This window comes from Ascaphus truei, chromosome 4 (assembly GCF_040206685.1).
Source record: "Ascaphus truei isolate aAscTru1 chromosome 4, aAscTru1.hap1, whole genome shotgun sequence".
Classification (NCBI taxonomy): domain Eukaryota; kingdom Metazoa; phylum Chordata; class Amphibia; order Anura; family Ascaphidae; genus Ascaphus; species Ascaphus truei.
In genome coordinates this window covers 129,233,258-129,256,130 of record NC_134486.1, presented here as the reverse complement: position 1 = coordinate 129,256,130, position 22,873 = coordinate 129,233,258, and the positions used below count along the sequence as shown (strand labels likewise).

At 41.6% G+C, this 22,873-nt stretch overlaps 1 protein-coding gene across 10 annotated transcripts in view; it reads right to left on the bottom strand.

Annotated features, from left to right (window-relative positions):
- UTRN (utrophin) overlaps positions 1 to 22,873 on the bottom strand; it is a 678,467-nt gene that overhangs the window by 51,162 nt on the left and 604,432 nt on the right. For all 10 annotated transcript variants that reach the window (XM_075596593.1, XM_075596597.1, XM_075596594.1 and 7 more), the window contains 2 exons: positions 21,331 to 21,416; positions 8,295 to 8,452 (listed from right to left, as the gene is read on the bottom strand). In XM_075596593.1, coding sequence (XP_075452708.1) covers positions 8,295 to 8,452; positions 21,331 to 21,416 — 244 coding nt within the window. The remainder of the gene's footprint in view (positions 1 to 8,294; positions 8,453 to 21,330; positions 21,417 to 22,873) is intronic.

Here is a 22,873-nt window from a genome sequence, read left to right as displayed (position 1 = left end):
GCGTGATTGTTCTGCACAGCATGGTGCAGCCAGTTGAATGTTTTTTTGTAAGTTTGACTAGCCCATATAGCCACATTTTCCTTTATGCTTTCTATCAGATATTGGCAGACAGAAGTGCTTTGTTTATGTAAACAAACAAGGCTAATTATTCTGAGGCAGAATGAGTTGAAATGCCAACTCAGGACTCGAGAGCCACAGCTATAAAACAAAAGAATTACAAACTAATGACCAAAATTAAACGTGAGTGTATGAATTAAACCAGCGGTGCACAAGCTGGGGGGCGGGAGAATTTCATGGGGGGAGGCGCAGGCGGATACAGAGGCCACACACTCTTCCCCACGGCATTTAAATTAAATGCTATGGGAGGTGTGATGCCTCTGTAATTCACTTACCTGCTGCCAGCCAGGTAATCGGCGATGCATAGTCATGGCAACGCTGTGTCAATTGATGCAGCGGGGTCACGTGACGTCACAGAACCCGCAACGTCATTTGACGCCGAGTCATTGGAGAGTGGGGGCGCGAACGCTGCCGCTCCCGGGCAGGGGGGCGCAGCTCAAAAAGTTTGCGCACCCCTGAACTAAACATTAGTTCGGCTTGATCTTCTGCCAAAAGTGATAACAGATTCTTGGTGGATGGACAATCATTATGGAAGCTAGGAGTACAATATCCTACAATGTATGTTAAAAACAGACTGGGTGGAATTTATTTCTTATTGGATCACAGATTATGTTCCAGGTGGGAGTCAAATGCACAACTAAGTACTGTGATCCAACCCAATTGTGCGCTAAGGCTGCACTTATAGTGCCGGCGACGGTGCAGCAAAACAAATGCATTGCCACCGTCGCGTGCGCTTATAGTAAGCGCGGCGCGACAGAGCGACGGAATCGGTCGCGATCGCTGGAAGTCATCTCTATTTGATTTTCCAGCGACCGTCGCGTCGCCATCACTATAAGCGTATCCTAAAGCTGAGGCATCTTACACATGCATCTCTGATAAAAGTATCAATGTCCCATCAATCTCACCCCAGCGCAACAGAAATGTATTAAATGATTCCTTTCTTTTTGTCATGTGATTTTGTTAGGAGTATTTAAGTAAACCTGTATTGGCTGTGCTACTTGATAATTGTCACATGTGAAGTGTTTGAGGAGTTGAATTGGAGGCAATTTGTAAAAAAAACATATCGGTACTAATCAGGACACTGGTACTCTTACTTAGCCCAAAACAGAGGCTAAGATGCCAACAGTGCTAATAGATACTCATGGAAACCAGGGGAGAGAAAAAGAAAACACCAATGATTTGCTGCACACAATCAGAACATATAAATTGTATATCATGAGAAAAATAAAAAAAGAATTCTTAAAATATAACTTTTAATATGTATACACTAAAGTATCAGCATAGTGGTTGTGAACATATATAACACATACAATGTGTCATTCCCATCTTCTATAGATACAATTATAGCAAAGTAAATCTGCTAAACACCAAGATAATCATGAGAATGGGTTAAACACATAATAGTAGAAATAGCTATAGTGAAAAAAGAGACTTCAAGCCCAGGGGGCAGTTTGCAGACAAAATGTTGCTGAATTGGCAACAGACTTGCTAATAGAAAAAGCTCTGTCAATGGTTGAAGTAATTATCAAGTGTCCTCAGAGACAAAGTAGCAACTGGTCAGTTTCAATTTTTTAGCTTCTTTATCTTGAACTGATCTAGCTAATGTGTCCTGCAATAGATAGCGAAGAGAGAGAAGATATTGGAAGGAGAAAAGGAAGACGCAAGGGACCCTATAAAGAATCACCCTAACTGCTTCTGAGTATGATAATCTCTCTCTATTAGACATGGTAAAAATAAGCTGATGGGGAAGAAGGACACCGGTAGCTAACCCTGCGGTCGTCTCCACAACCCCTGATCGAACTGCACCCTGAGCTGGTCGCTGACAAATTATATTAGATGCATTGAATACCGATGCACGTTTCGCTTGTCACTACGCGCTTCTTCCTGAGTGAACTCGAGTCGGTCATAGGTTGGGCTTTTCAATGTGTTCTGTTGCCATGACAACCTATAATCTCCAGAATTAAACATTTGTCCCAGTGGTTTAAGGCGCTGCAAATGGAAAATTTGTATGCTATATATGCAGTGCTGACAAAATATCAATACATGATGTTAAACAGAAATACATTTAAAAAAATCTGCTTTACCCTTTTAAAAGCACGGTTCCTCATTATCAAAAGTATTTCTTAAGGCAGAAGTCACAGTGATAAAGGTAGGTACGACATTGAATAATGAGTTCTGTTTTAAAGCCCTCAGACAGACAAAGTGGCATGGAGAGTAATGCCTTTTATAACAATCATACTGCAGGGCACTGTATTGCTACAGGTAAGAGAGAGCAACAGCAGGTTTGTTCTCTGAGATATATATCTGTATTGTTTGAATTCTGATTATATTAATCCATCATTAGGAACTACTTAAACAAACACATGGGTGGTGGTGTTCAATACTTGCAGATTTATGATGGTAAACCAGGGATAGGAGGTGATGAGCAAATAGTTGCAACAATAGTATAAATATGTTATTTTGTCATTTGCAATGAGACTAAAGGGGCGACCCATCAGTATACACTTCGGGGTAGAAGAGCGTGGGGGTCTGCATACAATCAGAAGAGAAGATATTTCAAAGAAGGGCAAAGGGTTCTGAGTATATAAATCAATTTTGATTCCCATCTCAAAAGTTTAAAGCATACTGTATCTTTATTAATGTGTTTCTGTTAAATATTATGTATTGATGCACAGCTCACAAATTCTCCATTTGCAGCGCCAAATTTTGAATTCCGGAAATTACAGGTTGGCGTAGCAACTGACAATTAAAAAAGCCAAACCTGTGACTGCCTCGAATTCACCCAGGAAGAAGCATGTAGTGACAAGCAAAACGTGCATCAGTGTTCAGTGACTTAATTCATTAGCGACCAGCTCGGGTGCAGTTCGATCAGGGGTTGTGGAAACGAGCGCAGGGTTAGCTACTGTCGTCCTCCTTCAGCTCATTTCTACCATAGAGAGAGAATAACTTATTCAAAAGCAGTTAGGGTGATTCTTTATCGGGACCCTCACTTCTTAGTTTTCTACTTCTGATATCCTCACTCTTCACTATCTATTGCAGGACACATTAGCTACTGTAGAACAGTTCAGCCTCAGGCTGCGCTTATAGTGCCCGGAAACAAATGCATTGTTGCCGCCGCGTGCGCTTATAGTAAGCGCGACGGCGACAAAGCGACGCAATTTTTTTAAGCCGGGAATATTTGATTTTTCAGGGGCTGTCGCCTCATGTGACAGCCCCTGAACCAATCAATGGCCTGGTCGCCCGCAACGCCACGGCTAGCGGCGACGGGTGATGTCACGCGTCGCCATCGCGGGCACTATACGCGCGGCTTTAAGAAGCTAAACAAATTGAAACTCACCATTTGCTACTTTGTCTCTGAGGACACTTCATAATTATTTCAACCATTGACAGAGCTTTTTCTATTAGCAAGTCTGTTGCCAATTCAGCAACATTTTGTCTGCAAACTGCCCCCTGGGCTTGAAGTCTCTTTTTCACTATAGCTATTTCTACTATTATGTGTGTAACCCATTCTCATGATTATCTTGGTATTTAGCCATTTCCCACACTGAAGGGACCATTGTAGCACTGACTATTTGGGCAGATTTATTTTGCTATAGTTATATCTATATGAGATGGGAATTACACATTGTATGTGTTATATATGTGCACAACCACTATGCGGATGCTTTTTTTAGTGTAAACATATTACAAGTTATCTTTTAAGATTTTTTTTCACATTATATACAATTTATATTTTCTGATTCAGTGTGCAGCAAATTGTTGTGGTTCTCTTGTTCTCTTCTTTGGTTTCCATGAATTGGAGGTGAACAAGAAAAGAAAACATGGATTCCGCACTTCATTGTCAACTCTGCACTTGTGAGAAGTTACCTTCTTAAATGCTCTCATAATCTATACACAACTTTAATAATAGAACTTCAACAACTGCTGTGTAACCTTACATGCTATACTACCCTCTCAGGTCAGATTTATAAAATTTGCTATCCCAATTTATACTTCCCATGTCCTCCAATACCTGGGAACGCTCTCCTTTTCCTCCCTACCACCTTCACTGCATCCCAATACACCCTCCCTATTGCCATTTTTGTTTGCTTTTTCCTCACGCCTTTCTAAACTTTTCTATTCTTTTCAACTTCCACACTGTCGTCCTCTTATCCACATCTTTTCCGCTCTCCTCCCCCCCACCTTAGCCTGTGCCCAGACACTGCACCACTATTTACATACCTCTACCCCAGCTATTTCTGCACCCCTCAATAAAAAAGCACTTGAACAAATGTATCACCCTCTCCTAATCCTGGACCTGCCCATATACAGTAGACAACTGTTCTCACCCACGCCACGCTGCCTCCTCCCTCCCTGCCTGCTATGTGTGTTAGCCCATCCAATACCTATTCATTGTCTCCCTTCCTTCACTATTTACTACTACTGTGCCCTGTGGAATGTTTGCTCTCTGACTAACAAGGCTCTGGTTGTACCCAACCTCATCTACTCTCAATCGCTTCATCTATTTGCTCGAACCGAAACCTGGCTCTCACAACGTGACTCTGCTGTGAAGGCTGCAGTCTCCTATGGCTGTCATTCTCTCACACTCAATGGCCGCAGTGAATTTGTACAGTAGGTCTCTTCTTCTCCTCCTCCTGCTGCCAATATCAGCTCCACCCTATGCCTCATCTGTTTCATTCTCTTCCTTTGAGGTTCACGCTGTCCAGCTGCTCTACCCGCCTACCTCTACAGCCTCCATTTCCACCTTTCTCTCTGACTTTGAATCCTGGTTTTCCTTCTTTCTCCTCTTACTCTCCTACCCTTTTACTGGAGGGACATCAACTGGGTATTGATGATCCCTCAATCTCCTGGGCATCTCGCCTTCTCTCTTTAACCTCTTCCTTTGGCCTCCAACAATGGATCAATTCCAGCACCCACAAGGATCGTCACTACTTAGACCTGGTCTTTACTAAAACCCGCTGCCTTTCTGATTTCTCCATCTCCCCCCTTCCGCTCCCTGACCATCACCTCCTATCATTCACCACCACCCATTCCCCTCAACCCCCTCCTAATAGGAATACTTAGATTTACATTGAAGATCATATGCCCAAGATCTTCTGTTGGGAAAACTAGTACAGCTCAACCCCGTTATAGCGCGATCTATCTGTCTCTAAATAAATAGTGGAACAAAAGAATTTGATTCATGGATTTATGGATTTATTGACTAAGGTGACACACCTATCTTCAGAAAGGAAGACAACTTTCTAAATTAGGTATTTGCAATATATTCAATATGATGCCAGATTGCATCTTGCAGGGAGATTATCATATAGAACAGATTTGATGTGGAAAGTGCATGCAAATGAGATGTGTCTATAGAAATATGTCTGTGTAGATAATTCTTAATGAATACAGAAAACACTCCTGATTTTTTAGTGTATCAAATTGCATTCTGTTTTCAGGCAATTTTGCATGGCAAATGATGTGTAATGAATTGACCTCTTATGATTGATCTTTATGCAGCTCTCTGTATTTCAAATGGTATCTATGCATTCATTGTTATGCACCAAATATATATGACAAATATGAACTCAGTCAGACTTTTCAACCTGTAAAGCATTTACAAATGCAAACTACAGGTAAACCCCGTTATAGCGCGACCCGTTATAACGCAAAATCGGTTATAACGCGGTTTTCACGTGGCTCCCGTTTTTTTTTTAATTATTTTTTTTTAAAAATTAAAATAGTTTTTTTTTTTTTTGGGGTGGTCGGGCAACATTGGGACAAAACATCTCCCCCTGCTCACAGCCCCCCTTGCTCAAAGTACACCCTGCTCACACAGTACCCCCTCTGCTTACAGTACCCCCCCTCTCTCACAGTATCCCCCCCCTGCTCACAGTACAGTACCCTCCTGCTAAAAATATCCCCCCTGCTCAAACAGGAACCCCCTCCCTACTCACAGTAACCCCCTTCTCAAACACGGTGTTCACACGGTGTTCTGTGGGCGCTCTGTGCACTCGCTGCATTCGGTGCGGCTTGTGAGATGTGGGCTGCCTGTTCCCCCTGCTCCTCTGCAGTTCCGTTCCAGCGGGGTCATGTGACGTCACAGCACATGGCTCATGTAAACAAAGCAGGGACGCCATAGTCTCTTCTTTGAAAGCCGATCCCATGCACATGCGCAGTGCGATCTTAACACAGCAGTGATATGCTGGGCATTTCTAACACTAACAGAGACGGGGAGCAGAGCTGCCAGATGCCAAGTCAGAGCTGTGTGGGGTTGCCGCTGCCCCACCGGGTCTGGGAACGCAGGGAGAGTTCTCAGCTTTCCCTCCGGCAGACGCGGTAGCAGTGATGCAGCGGCCATTTAAAAAAAAATTAAAAAAATCGCGGTGGCCTTTTTGTTTTTTCGCGACCTTGTTACTAACGCGGTGGTCTCGGGTGGACCCCGAGGACCGCGCTATAACGGGGTTCACCTGTACTTACCTCCCACAAAAATCCACTATTACAGTTTTAGGTTAGAAAAAAAAGGACTAAAAAGGGATGGATTTATAATTTAGTGGTAGAGAGGTATACAAGATAAAACTGAACAATTGAATGGAAATGTGACTTGCTTCAAAGTGGACAAGTTCATCTTTCATAGGCTAACATGCTTGAAGATATCTTCATCTATCCTTCCGCAGGCTTCTCAGTGGGCTTTCGCTCTAGTTCATTGTTGGATTTGCCAACCAGTTTGTGCATGCATTGCACAACCCACAGCATATCCCTTATATTTAATAATGAATGGAAAAGAGCAAACAAGTCACTGTTACCATACAACCTCTGTTTGCTGGTGAATATGTACAGGAGATGCACAGAACATTTGTGCTTTTGGCATCCTGGTGCAGTACATTTCCAAGGCAAGAATCTTTGATACAATATCATAACACACCTTCAATACATATACAGGAACACAGCACGGTAGTTCATTTCTAATATTTGATCTTTCCTTGTTACTAGATTGTACAGATCACAGTTTGTTTGTGTGATTTACGATATGCTTCATCTATTTTTTTTAGAAGTAAAACCATATTTAAACTATTACTAGTACACAAAGTAATATAGTAAAAGGTTGAATATACACGTATTTATACGGTACGTCATGCAATATTATTATACAGGTAGGGAAAGAACTACTGCAACAGGGTTTTTTGGTGAAATCTGTCACAATAAAAGTTTACAAATTTGTTCCAAATTGAATTGATCCATGTATTTCTTGTTGGAAATCTATTTATTTTATTTTTTACAAAATATACTAATCCTAGCAGGTTATTTAGTCAATGCTAAATGCGCTCAATTAGATTAGTTACAGAATCAGATGAAATATTTGAGAAGTTACCAAATGTTTGACAGCTAATCTTTATCATTGAATTCCACGTACCAACATATAATGAGATGTTATTTAATAAATGAGGGAAGTTATAGTTCAGTTTGTAAGTCAAGAGGCACTCATGGTGCAATGACAATAATATACACAAATGATCACTTCTAAGACAGGGTAGTATTTTGTATTTTACTTAGTTGATCTACAATAACAACATTTCGGTAGATGGGGAAAATGGCAAGTAATAGTTGTAACTTCACTCTGATGAAGGCCTTTTAGGTTTGAGAAATTTGTATTACCTAACAAATATGTATACTGCTTTTTTTTAGTACAATATTTTGAGGCCCTGTATCTGTCATCTAGGCCTCGATGTCTTTTTATGTGATTCAAGGTGGTCGGTTGCCTAATTTGATTAGATCCCTTCATTATTTCATGGACCTACCATGCTTGTTTCTAAGAAACATTTTTGGCAGGTTTCATCAAGCTCTGATAGGTGGGAATCGCACCCGATCCTATGTTAAATGCCATTCAAGTCAATGATATTTAATACGAATAGGGTGCGATACCCACAAATCGGAGCTTAATGAATCTGCCCCTTTTTTGTGCCCTATTTGCTACTCCATAAGAGACCTCTCAGCACGGTCTAGTACATATAGCTCCTTATGACCCATCCACGTTAATGAGCTGTATGGTGTTTTCAAGACCAGATGATGTGTAATGGAATAACACTGTTTAGTAAACATAGCCCGACATGGCCCATTCACTTGAATTGGCTATTAGGTGTTTTTGGAGTAGGTTTTCTTTGCAAATATGTTAAGTACAAATAAATATCACTTACGTGTTGGAAACAGCTGCGGACACTTGGCTCAATGTTGCTTCCACCGAATGCTGCCACTTCCCCAAGCTGTCGTGGGATTTGGATAGCATCATGAAGCAACAAGCCAAGTTGCCTTTGGTCACATGTATCTGCCGCCCCGGAGACTTCCTTGAAGAGATCTAACACCAGATAAGAGGGTTCATGTTAATGTAGTGTTATTATTGCAACTATTTCCTTTTCTCAACATGTTTTAGACAATCTAACTTAACTTCGCATTACAGGTTTCTGTAACCCAATATGGTTTATAGTAATGTGCCCTAGATATTGTGGGCTGTGAAAACTTTATTCCTATGGTACAGTAGTTCATGTTTATTGGATTTATCCCTGTAGACGGACGTTCACAGAGGTACACAATTGGAGACTTTATAAGGTGAAATTATAACGAGGCTTTATTGTGCCTTTTCCTTAACATCAGGAAATCATCCAAACAAGGGGGAAACAACGCTTCTATTCACTTGGAAGTGGTTCTAGTGAAATACTATGCAATTCACAACTCCCTTAGTTAAGCATGTCTCCCAGCCCCAAACACATAGCATGAAATGAACAGATATAAAAAGTCTTGTAATAAAAGTCTTATCTGTTCCTTGTGGTTTGGAGGGAAAATCTTCTCTGTCCCTGGTTGCTACCTTTTCTTCAGGGTTTGTCAACATTCAGGTTTAGAAGTTTCCCCTGTGTCTTGGAACCAGCTCTGCTGTGTCTTCTGGCAGAGCTCAAGACATGGTCAGCTCCAGAGATCTGTGTTCTCTTGGTCAGTCTCTCCTGGGAGACTCAAGAACCTCTGCTCTGTCTCCAAAGTTCAACTCACACGTGAGCTAAGGAGTCACTTCCTGTCTCAAAGGCAGGCTTTTTCTACCACCTGTAATCAGGCAGGTGGTGTTAGTTAGTTTGTTACCAGCAGTTAACCACCACACTGCTGGATTAGAGGCACATTTGTGAACAGGGATAAGTCCCCTGTTACATACCTCCCCTGTTTGTGGTTAGCTCGGGCTTACCACGGCCAAAGCCCATCCTTCCACTCTCATTCGAGATCTTTCTGTGACTTAAATGAGAGTGGATGGAAGAAGAGAACCCTCTGTCCCGCTGGGATTGGAGCCCTTTCTCCAGTTTGTTTTTGTCTCCTCCCGAAGATGCTTGAGATCAGCACTCCTCAGTCGCTCGAGGAGGACTTTTTCCAAGTACAGTCTTTTTTCTACATGCGTGGTCATGAGATTTCCCTTGCGTCGGGTGCTTGTCTTATTGTAGGCAGACTGTATAGCAGCAGTTGCAGAGCGTTTAAAAACAGCCCTTTGAGTTTTCTGCTCTTGAAGCTGTCTCTCTTTTCCCACTCAATGGGGTTGCTAGTTCAGCCTCTTTGAGATTAAGTTGCAATTCCACACCCACTTCCAGAGAATGTCCCATCTTTTCGGCATCATCAGCTAAGGATTCTTCTGGTTTTAATTCAGCACGTGTAACTTCTTTTGTTGCCTGCTGGGTGGCTGAAGGTTTTGCTAGTGCTTGTTTAGGTGGTTCAAATTTTGCAACCTTGTCTTTCAGATGAGCGGCATTCCCAGCTCTCACTGTACCCTTGTCTTCATGGGTTTTTGAGGCTGTGGGATACTAACGCTTAGTCAGGGTCAATACTTGTCCTTATAGGACTGTAATCTCATCCGCGAGAGATCCCTGTTTTTTGAGTGCGTCTTGCAAGTCTCTTCTCAGGGAATTTATCTGCACGCTTTGCTTTCTCTGAGCTTGCTTCCACATTTTTATTGCATTGTGAAGCACTATGAATTTCTTTGCTCGGGCCACAGTTACTTGTTTCAGTTTCTGGACCTTCTTGTGCTCCCTTTTGTGCGGGTCACCTGGGTTCTAAGCTTGGCCTCTAGCGATGCTTTGGGGACGCTCAGGGTAGCCTTCAGTTTCTCATGCTGCTTTGCGGGGACATACTAGGTCATCAGACGTTCCTGCAGCACTTGAATTTCTTTAACAGCCTGCAGATTGTCTTCCTGCAGAGTTCGCTGCTTCTCCTCTGCCTTCTCAAGGTACGTACGCAGACCTTGCAGTTGGTTCTGCAGTCGGTGCTCTGCTTCAAACTTCTCACCTTCCAAAAGTCTATTTATTTCTTTAAGCTCGTGCAGCTTTTCATTTTTTTCCTTGACGTCGTTTGTCAATATAAAATTTTCTTCTTTGAGTTTTAAGTTTTTTCTTTGTAATCTTAAATGTTCTCCTTTTTCAGTCTCTGTACTATTCAGGGCCTCTTTGCAGTCCTCCTTCCATTTACGCACATCTGCTTTGAGACTGACGTGAGACATCCTTCTCTAGGTTGAGGGTCTGAAGCTCCTTCTGGGAGACTTGGAGATTTGTATTAAGATTGACAATCGTTTCTTTAGAAATGTCCAGCTCCTCAGTGACAAAGAAAAATAAAATAACTGCGCCAACCGTATTAAAATGGGTTCAAAGTTTCAGTCCCTCATAGAGTGTAGTCCTGCTGCCAGAGTTTCTTTCAGAGGTGATTCACCAACCTCTGTATTAGTCACAGAAAAGAAGAGGGGGGGGGGGATCCTCCGGTGCGGTGTTTCACTCAGATTTCCAGGACACATGAAATATAAAACAGACAGAGGGACCACAATCAGGAAAGGTTAAATCACAGTAGTAAACTGGGAATGAGATGTATAAGAGGCACACTTACATTGAAACACCAGAATCCACCTTGGGTATAGTGTGTGCTTCTTAGTGTGACCTCAGGAAAAAGGGGGAAGACAGGGAAAACATAGTATAATACCGTTTATTAAACAAAATTGATTAATAGAGATTGGCAACTCACAAGCGGCCATTAAAAAATGGCATAGAAATGAGAAGTTTTCAGTCTCTGCCGGACTTCCTCCCAGGTGGTTAGGTGTCCGCGTGGAGTCTGTCCCAATTGGTAAGATGGTAGTGCAGCGATGTGTGTGAAAATCGGGTGGTTTGCCCAGACTTGTGCACAGCCTGGTCTCTCTCCCGTTCGTCAACCTCCTTGCTGCTGCTTCCGCCTTCCGCGCATGCGCATGCGCTCCGGTGGTGATACCGGCCAAATTGGGATTCCACTCTACTCCTCTGTATGGTGGCTTGTGAAGACCAAAAAGCCGTCAGACGCGTTTCGCTAAATGCTTCCTCAGTGACGTAGATGCATGTAGGGTAACAGCACTTTATATATCCTTCAGTCCTTTAATTGTCCAATCTTACACTGTTCCTTTCTCTCTCTATTTGCATAGGTGATTGCACTGTTTAGATCACTCTCTTGCATAGCTATAAATACATTAATACATGACAATAAAGCTTAAAACAATAACTTATATAAATATTTAAATGACTATTTAAAAACATGTTGATTCTATTTTCTTAACTTGATATACCAAAAGATGCAAAAATAAAATGGAATTCCAAGTTCCTGCAGTTTAAATATTAAATATTAAATGAATGCTGTCAATTCCAACTCCAGATTTAACCCTTTTGGTGCCAGGGTTTGAAGGGAGAAGGTTTGAAGGGAGAAACTATGGGTTTCTAAACCATTTATAATATTCCTAATGTGTACGTAGGAAGAACGATACGCAAATGAAAGACGAATTGGAGAACACATTAGGAATATTATAAATGGTTTAGAAACCCATAGTGTGTCAAACCATTACAGGATCAAACATAATAAAAACCCTGCTTGTTTAAAGTTCCTCGGAATAGAACAGGTAAAGACAGATTGGAGGGGAGGAGACTTTATTCAAAAAATATCACAAAGAGAATCCTTTTGGATCTTCTCCCTTCAAACCCTGGCACCAAAAGGGTTAAATCTGGAGTTGGAATTGACAGCATTCATTTAATCAGGTGTAATTTTCTTCCTGACCTCAGGAGGCGCTATTGCAGCTGTTGCCACTGTATTTGCTAGAACCCCCAATTGTGGTAGTCCTACAGGTGGGCATATTTTGCTTGTAGAGGTCGTAGCTCTCACAGGCATCTCTGTAGAATTTTTCTTTCTTGGATAAGTTTTACAATATCAGCAGTACTGTGCATGCATTTTCTCTTATCAGGTATACAAGATGTGCAGTTGCTAGGTAAAAACGTCTAGTTGCTTTACACCATTTACTTGCTAGGTGTAATCTCTCATTAGGTATGCTGAATGTGTAGTTGCTAGGGAAAAACTTCTGTTTGCTTTACACCATTTACTTGCTAGGTACAATCTCTCCGCTTCAGCAACAGAATTTGGTTTTCTGCTTGAGTTCAGTAATTTTCAGTCTCATCCTTGGGTATTATGGCATTCACACTTCACACTTTGGGTGTCTTGTTTTGCTCCCAAGACATATAGGCAGACTTTTTTTTACTTGCAGAAAAAAAAACATTCTTTGCAGTGGAATATTTCTTTCACTCCCGGCAGGGTGACTCAACACTCAGCAATTGGCTTTGGAATACCTTTTACACAGTTCAGGAATCCCTTTTTCCCCTCTAGGACAATTTTACACTCAGCATTTGTTTGCTAAAAATTCCCCTGCTTCAGCACAGTCTTACATCAATTTTTCACACTTTTCTGCATATACTCCATTCACAGCTGGTAGTCCTATGCGGTGTGGCAACCTTTATTTGCAAAATCAGTACCGCTCGTGGGTCACCATCTGTATTCACTGCTTCAGCGAAACTTTTGAAAACAACAAACACCTATCCCTTTTTAAGGGCAGACTCACTTCTTGAACCCTGACTATGGCTGGAAGGCAAAACCCCTATTTCAATGAACATATTACACTTTGTGATAGGCAAATAAGGTTTAGCTGCTTCAGCAGTCTCTCTCTCCTCTTGTGATTGGGGAAAAGAGTCCATCTGTGGTTTTGTAAGTTTCAGTGCAGTGTAAGTTTCAGTGGTGTGTATCACTTTAACTCTGATCTCTGCTGCATGAGATTTTTTTTTTTTTTTTTTAAGTTGCTCAGACTGTTTGTAGGAAAAAAGCATTAAAAAAAATTTCACATAAAAAATCTCCGGTCCTTTTTTTTTTTTTACTTCAAAGACACCTCTCGTCCCACTTCGAACACCATATGTAGACGGACGTTCACAGAGGTACACAATCGGAGACTTTATAAGGTGAAATTATAACAAGGCTTTATTGTGCCTTTTCCTTAACATCAGGAAACCATCCAAACAAGGGGAAAACAAAGCTTCTATTCACTTGGGAGTGGTTCTAGTGAAATACTATGCAATTCACAACTCCCTTAGTTAAGCATGCCTCCCTGCCCCAAACACATAGCATGAAATGAACAGATATAAAAAGTCTTGTAATAAAAGTCTTATCTGTTCCTTGTGGTTTGGAGGGAAAATCTTCTCTGTCCCTGGTTGCTACCTTTTCTTCAGGGTTTGTCAGCATTCAGGTTTAGAAGTTTCCCCTGTGTCTTGGAACCAGCTCTGCTGTGTCTTCTGGCAGAGCTCAAGACATGGTCAGCTCCAGAGATCTGTGTTCTCTTGGTCAGTCTCTCCTGGGAGACTCAAGAACCTCTGCTCTGTCTCCAAAGTTCAGCTCACACGTGAGCTAAGGAGTCACTTCCTGTCTCAAAGGCAGGCTTTTTCTACCACCTGTAATCAGGCAGGTGGTGTTAGTTAATTTGCTACCAGCAGTTAACCACCACACTGCTGGATTAAAGGCACATTTGTGAACAGGGATAAGTCCCCTGTTACAATCCCTCTATTGTGTTCATCTTTTATTCTTATAAAAGTGCTGCAGTGTACACAGTGCAGTACACAGAATTGTTCAAGCACAATTCCTTGCCCATTAGGTCTTAAAATGTCTGGTGCTTGAGGCACAGGAAGATAAAGAGGTTTTTCCAAAAGTCTTGAGAAGCAGATACTAAGATTCCAATGGGTAAACCCACTTCAGACAGTGACATTATAGAACAACTCCTCTGTATACCAATGTCTTGTCTTAAACGTTCAGCTTAAACAGATGGTGTAGGTAACTAAAAAAGCATTCATTCATACTTAAAGCAGAAATCCTCCCATTTTCGTATTATTTTGAACTGTGTTATTACTATTACAGCTCAACCCCGTTATAGCGCGATCGGTTACAACACGAATCCGCTTATAACGCGATGTGAGCGTGGCTCCTAATAATATGCAGTACCATGATGCATATCTCCTACCATGCCGTTTTCTAGCCTCTCCTGTGCCCTGCTGGGGTCATCAGAGTTTGTCATGTCCCAGGTGGCAGGGAGCTGGCTGCCTGCATGACCCTCCACCCCCCCCCCCCTCGGCTCCAGCGTCAAATGACGTCACGTGACCCCACGGTGTCATCTGACGCTAGTTACCATGGCAACGCGTCGCTCTGATGTTCTCTGTTCAGGCGGATCATAGACACACACACAGAGACATACTGTCTCTTTAAGGGAGCTGGCTCTGATTTTCCTCTCTCTCCCTGTCAGCCGGAATCTGAAGGCAGAAGCAGGGAGAGGAGAGAGCTGCCAGCTGCTGCTGCTGATGCCGGGTTAGTCCTGCGTGGGGGTGCCGCTGTGCCGCTGGGTCTGGGACAGCTGGGAGAGTTATCCCAGCTCTCCCCATCCAGCGGCCGCGGAACCAGTCAGGGGTGCAATGCTAGCATAAATTTCTTTTTTCGTGATCCACATATATAACGCGATCAGATTCTTTGGACCCCAAGCACCGCGCAATAACGGGGTTCAGCTGTACTAGAGACCCCCCCCCCCCCCCCGGGTTCCAAGATAATTACTTTTTATGTGCCGATAGAAGTTAAAAAATAATGTCTTTAAATCAAGCAGGTTCACATCCAAAAACTTCCCTGAGGTAGCTATTAATTCAGACTGCAACAGCTATCTGTTGATTGGATAAATATCAGTACATAAAATATTTAATAACATGTTTTAAGCTCTGTACATTGATTCCTAACTTTCTCTTTAATGAACTCTCATGCTGAAGATATTGGCTTGCAATTGTTACATTTTTAGGGGTACGAATTGGCCACCATTAAATACTGGTAAACATACAGTACTGTATGGAGGAGTGGTTCAGTAAGTAAAGACACCGACTCTGATAACAATGACTTTGAATCAAGCAAACCTGGTTCAATTACAGGTGTCTGCTCCTTGTGACCTTGGGAAAGTCACTTTATCTCCCCGTGCCTTAGGCCTTGGCCATGTTTGGCGCTTGCTAGCGGAAGCGTGCTGACGCGCGCTCCCGCTCAGCACTGAGCCCCTACAGCCGCAATTAGACCGGCTTTAGTAGGGGCTCACCTGCGCTTCTGCGCGCTTGCGGAAGCACAGGTCTTAGGGGAATTTAAAATTCCCCCGCTTGCCGGCGAGACAGGCCGGTCACGTGAGCGGTTCGCCCAATGAGGGCGAACCAGCTCCGTGACGTCACTGGCCCGCCCCCGGCCAGTGACGCGCCCGCCCCCGGCCCGCCCCCTGACGGTCTGTTCCCCTTCTGCCCGATCCCTGTCCCCCTTTTGCCCCGATCCCTGTCCCCCTTCTGCCCCGATCCCTGTCCCCCTTCTGCCCCGATCCATGTCTCCCTTCTGCCCCGATCCCTGTCCCCCTTCTGCCCCGATCCATGTCTCCCTTCTGCCCCGATCCATGTCTCCTGTGTGTGCATGTGTGTGTGTGCATTGTGTGTGTGTGTGTGTGTGCATGTATGTGTGTGTGTGCATGTGCATGTGTGTGTGTATGCATGTGTGTGTGTGTGTGTGTGTGTATGCATGTGTGTGTGTGTGTGCCTTTGTGTGTGTGTGTGTATGCATGTGTATGTGTTTGCATGTGTGTGTATGTATATGTGTGTGCGTGTGTGTGCCTTTGTGTGTGTGTGTGTATGCATGTGTATGTGTATGCATGTGTGTGTATGTATATGTGTGTGCATGTGTGTGTGCATTGTGTGTGTGTGTGTGTATGTGTATGTGTATGCATGTGTGTGTGTGTGTGTATATGCATGTGTGTGTGTGTATGCATGTGTGTGTATGCATGTGTGTGTGTGTATGCATGTGTGTGTGTGTGTGTGTGTATGCGTGTGTATGTGTGTGTGTGTGTATGCATGTGTGTGTGTGTGCGTGTGTGTATGCATGTGTGTGTGTGTGTATGCATGTGTGTGTATGCATGTGTGTGTGTGTGTATGTGTATGCATGTGTGTGTGTGTGCCTTTGTGTGTGTGTATGCATGTATGTGCGCGCACGTGTGCGTGCCTGTGTGTGAATATATTTATCAAAGTTGCACAATGTTAATAAATAATTTATTCTCACAACATGTCTTTTTTTTTTTAACATGTCTTTTTTTTTTATTTTTAAAATATTATATAATATATACACACACACACAGGTTCCCTAGTGACACACAAACACACAGACCACTTCAAAGTGACACACACACACTGACAGCTACCAAGTGACACACACACACAGTGATACCCGCCTCCCAAGCGCTTGCTGTCTCCTCTGTCAGGACAGCAAAAAGCTCCTGGTAGAGCGAGCGGCAGCAAGCGACAGCGAGCAGCAGCACCTAAGCGCTTACTATGTTCCAGGCTTAGGCACCAAAATCATAGATTATAAACTCATCTGGGCAGGGACTATTTGCAACAATCCTATATGCTGCTTACAGCGCACTAGCGCAATTGTCAAATTGAAAAGCGCTGCAGTATATAAAGTTATTGTTATTATTGTGTTACAAAACTAACCAGGGGGTATTATTACTTCTTCCCAGGATAGAAGTTGAAGACATTTTCGGCAGAGTGACCTCCGTGGTACAACCACGTTACAAAGGAGCTCTGACCAACTGAATGGGCTACTTGTCAAACAAATAGTGCTTATTTCATTATTTTGTAATGTAGCACTGTATGCAGAATGCACAAAGACAAGGGCAGCTTATGTTTATAAAGATTCCTTTCTAAACATAAGTTGCATTCAAACAGTGCTTTGGACGAGTCCACGCTAATAAGATCACTGCAGGCTGTCTGTAGAAAAAGTGACGGAGACATCATTTACATTTCCTAGTCATTGTTTCAAACCATTAGCCAGATGTTTATTTTACTGTTGTGTAAATACATGTCTCCATTTGATTTTTCAAACCTCCTCATGAAAAGGTCAACCCTTGATCTGAGCCCTCTTCAGCAGGGGAAAAAGGCTGACGACATGTCCCGAATGTTTCACAGAATGGAAGGTTGTACGTGTGCACTGCTGTTTCCACATTGAAAATGAGAAACAGCCATGCCAACAAAGAAAGAAAGGCTCCATTAATGTCACCACTGGGGCTTTTTAAAACCGAACTCTCAAAGGCACACACAGAGCAGCAGGTGCTAATGAGCAATTAATAGGTTTTCCAAACAAAGAATACATCATCTTCAATTAAAGGTCCTTCTTCAAAATTGGATGCCCTGCAGTAAACATCCATTAAAGAAGAAAGTTACTTTCCCCAAAAGCATAAGCTGAAATTAAATAAATACACTATGAATTAAGTGAAAAAGTCAGAAAATAAACGAGTTGTTTTGAACAACTCACAGGAAAATACTAAGCATCCAAACCCAAAGATGATGCACTTATTGAATGCAACATTTTTAGCACATCATATGTTAACAGAACAGTACAATATTTGCCAGTCACGTATTATTCATAAATACGGAGAACTTTGCCAAGATATCCTTCCGTTTTGTATATATATATATATATATATATATATATATATATATATATATATATGCAAATATAGCTGTATGCTCATCTGCATGTCTTAGGCAGGTCTGCAACCCCGCCTTTCCCCATTATCACCCAGCATACAGCACTTCCACTGCAGCAAGGGATTCTGGGAAATGACATGCAAATGAGCACACAGTGTCACTTTTTGCATGTCATTTCCCAGAATCCCTTGCTGCAGTGGAAGTGCTGTATGCTGGGTGATAATGGGGAAAGGCGGGGTTGCAGACCTGCCTAAGACATGCAGATGAGCATACAGCTATATTTGCATATTTGCTTTCCTGTGGAGGGTTTTTGTCACTTTTTTTACTCACCATAACTTAACTCAGTATTATATATATATATATATATATATATATATATATATATATATTCTGCTGATACATTTCCATGTTCTGTGAAGTTTTCATTGGAAAACAGTTCTTATACTGTATGAATAATTAGATATTTTGCAGAGGTCCTATGACATCCAAGAGATCAACAACAAAATCTAACAGGACCACAAGGAAAATAAATTCAACATCCTCTTTTATTCCCTTTGCTTGATTGTAGCTTTTATTCACTACACAGTTTGGTTGGTCCTCTACCGCCAAAACTCTGGTTTCTCCCAGGTTTTCATTGTTAATCAAGCTGTTCCTATGTGCTGCAGAATATCTCATTAGAATCTATGTGTTAGTAACTGGCTTTTAAAGAAAGAAGTCCCTTAGGAGTAAGTGCATTTACAAATCAGACCTGACTGCATCACTAACCTAACAGCATTCAGCAGCCCTGTACAGACCTGAGCACATGTCAAGCACAGATTGCTGCACACAGGCATTAAAACATCATTTTATTTCTCCAATCTCACATACTAATCATTATGTCAATGCAGTCATAGACCGTCAAAGCTCCTTCAAGTTTGAGAAAATATAAATGGATAAAGCCACTTGTTTTCCAGGGTTATTCTGCGAGGTGCCTACATAGGAATGTCAACATTTTGTTGCATAGTGTTGAGAAGCAATCCTTAAATAAGCTCTATTCGCTATATAATTTAAAGGGCGTAAAACAATAAATAATAAAAATGAAACTGAATTCACAGTTCACCTTTAATATGGGTTACAACATTATTGCACCTTATCATGTTATAATACAAAAAGTTGAAGTATGACAGATTTTCTATATGATACCGTCTATTGTATTCTATATCACAGTACATTCATTAGAGCACATCTATAGGGGGGATCATATGTCCCACACCGGGACAGTGCCGGATTTTCATTAAACGTCCCAGAGGCCTGACAATTTTCTCAAAATCGTTCAAATGTCCCGGCTTTTAGCTTTTCCTTGTTTGGACTCACTTAAAACTCTTAAAACTGTAAAAATAGACACTGCATGTTTATTTAGATTGCATCATTTAATTAAACGATGTATTAATATAAACCAAACCGTCATTTTCCTACACTTGAGTGTTTGTGTTATGTTAGAAAACTGAAATAAATCAAACCCAATAATACATCATAAATGGGGGTGGTATTAGACAAATACCATTATAATATTTATTTTTAAGAGTTGTCATTGTTGTATAAATAATTTTTCAATGTGTGCCGGGTTCTACTTTTGGAAATCTGGTCACCCTACACATGTAGCATGTGGACTTTGAAAGAGTTTTTGGAAGCATACAAATAAAATGACCTTCTAGACACATTAACTATTCAATGACAAAACACAATCTGCACAGATTCAACCTTCTGCAAGTGATTTCGATAATCATTTGTGTGCGCTTCTAAACTGTGATTGCATGGTGACAGACCGAAAAGCAATCGACAAATCTCATTTACTTTAAAGAGTTGGGCCTGTGCAGTGAGGACAAACCTATGTATAGAAACTGTGAGAAATCTGTCCACCTCAATCTATCTAAACCATCTAGCTAACTGCACTAAAACCTTAAATACATTTTATATACTGGGCCTCTCTATGTGTATTAGTGAGATGCCTCGATTATTAGGTGAAAAACCAAGATACCATTTTGCTTGATGAGTGTTGTATCATGGGGAAATATAATAAATATAACTAATTTGGAGTGAATTTCATTTATTAGAAGTCTGTACCATTTTATTATCAGTTGTTCCATGCACTTCAAGTGGGTCTCACTTTCCAAAATCTCAGACAGGTTTGCAACCCTGCTTTTCACCATTATCTCTAAGACTTCGTCCATAGTGTAGGCTACGGCGTGAGTTGGGTAGCTCACGCCGAAACAAACACTAGAATGGCAATGTAGTAGTGCATAGTGCGCGCACGCAAGCACGTGCGCTACAGGGAGAGCGGCGCTTCGCAATACAAACAAGTTTGTTTTGCAAGCGCGACGCCAGGACGCCCGAGAGCGTGGAAGCTAGCGCGTTCCACTGTGGACGAAGCCTTAGCATACAATGCTTCAACGGAAGCCAGGGTTTCTGGGTAATGACATGCAAATGAAAACACACTGTCAACTTTTGTTTCATGACAATTTTAACATGGACCCTTGTGTGCTCATTTGCATGTCATTTCCCAGAATCCCTGGCAGCGGTGGAAGCACTGCATGCAAAGAGATAAGGGGGCAAAGCAGGGTTTTGGACCTGCATGAGATGTATGAATGTGCTCACATGTGATATTTATTTTTGCTATACACTGTACGGTGGTTGGGGGGGGGGGTGACTTAACCCATCATAACGTATTTAATTTGTAGTTAATTACATTGAAATTTTATTTTCAGTTCCAGAAATCCTAGACCTCCACTGCTACAGTATGTATATCACCAGTGAAAGCATAAAAAGGAAGTCTATTACAGCACAGCATATAATTTAACAAGAGAGGGGATGCTTTTGAAAGAAACAACATTATAACACAATCACCAAAATAATCCATAGATATTACGGAGAAGAGAAAGTACGTTTCATTTGAGAAATGTGAAAGTAATATTTAGCATATATTTGACAGCCATTAGACTAATTATATTCCCATAGTGACTGTCAGCAACTGAAGTAATAATATGGTGTTTTGCCTTTGCTTATAATGGTTACCCTCAACAGCACTTATGTTTAAAAGCATAGCTGTTTGAGAATCCTGCCATTAGGTATGGATTCTAAATATTCTAATGGCTCCTCAAACAAAGGTTGTTTATTCTGACTATTGGCCAGTTACTGGTAGGAGCAAAGGGGTACGGTACAGGTTATTGAATCAGTGTTATTGATTTTTTGTATGTCTGCTATTCTTATCCTCAATGCATAATCATTTTTGGATTTCACTTCCTATGTAGTGTTCTGCAAAGCTGTAAGCCCTGAATACATGGTTGGTCAGAGAATAAAACATTATTATACTTACATCGGTATTTTTCTTCTAGTAGGCCCTTGGAGAGAGACATGAGCCCGATCTTTAGAGACAGCACCCGGAGTTTACCAGTCCGGCCCCTGAAATTAGAACAATTGCAATCAAGCTACGTTTCATAAACCGATTCTCTTTCAGAGCATGCCAAGGTTACTTCTATAAAGCAGGGTGTATTACCCGAAGCAGAGAGTATTTACCAAAGCTGAGAGTATTTGCCGAAGCAAATAATATCACAAAATACCTTTTGTGGCCCTGAACACCAAAATGTTACTAATTTTGGGTTCATGGACCTTGACAGCTACAGTACGTGATTACTCTCACATGTTTCGTATGTGTGTGTATATATATATATATATATATATATATATATATATGTAACAGCTGCTATCACCAAACCAACAGCAAATAAACAGCACTCAAATGTCATCAAAGCAAAAAGTGTATTGACAAAACACATCAGCACAAAGATAACCAACGTTTCGGTCCTCTAAGAACCTGCCTCAGGGTAATGCTTATGTGTGCATGTATATATATATATATATATATATATATATATATATATATAGCAACTGTAAATATTCCTGTATATTCATTTGCATGTCTTAGACAGGTCTGCAACCTGTATATATATATATATATAAACAGTGTTCGACAAACCTATACATTTGCTCGCCCCGGGCGAGTGGATTTAACCCCCGGGCAAGTAAATATTGGCCCAAGCAGCACACGTTTGGTACTAGGTGGCGAGTAGATTTTTTTGTGTGGCGAGTAGATTTTTTGGTGATTTGTCAACCACTGTATATAAATACACACTAAACCGTCTAACTTGCTCAACTTTAACCCACACGAAGAGCAAACTGAAACAGAAAATGCCTTACTCACACTGGTGGTTTCTGAAGTGCAACTGGAGAAAACAGTCAAAAATCCTTTTTACTTACAAAAGTGATAGTCTTCTTTTTTTTATGAATAATGGGTCGGCTTTAAATATAACCACTCTTGCCATTCTCATACCGCAAACCTTTCAAAAATGGTGTCTAAACACCGGCTCGTTTTTTCCAAGTGAGTGCATTTCCCAGTACAGGCATACCCCGCATTAACGTACAATATCGGTCCAGAGCATGTATGTAAAGCGAAAATGTACTTAAAGTGAAGCACTACCTTTTTTCCACTTATCGATGCATGTACTGTACTGCAATTGGCATAACTGATGTAAATAACGCTCTATAGTCTCCACGCTTGCGCACAGCTTCGGTATTGCTATTCAGAATGTGCTGACAGGTGCATGCGCAAGCTGCTGTTTGCCTATTGGGCGACATGTCCTTACTCGCGAGTGTACTTAAAGTGAGTGTCCTTAAACCGGGGTATGCCTGTATTCATGCACAATCCGCTAATGGTTAATAGCTCTTCAATGAATGATTGTAATGGTTACAGGAGAAGGCTGAGAACGCCAGCAGTGTTTGAAGCGTGTAGCGAAATCAGTGTTACATAATGTTGCAGTACAAGTATGCTCATTTTCTGGTATATGAAATCTTAAAGATTC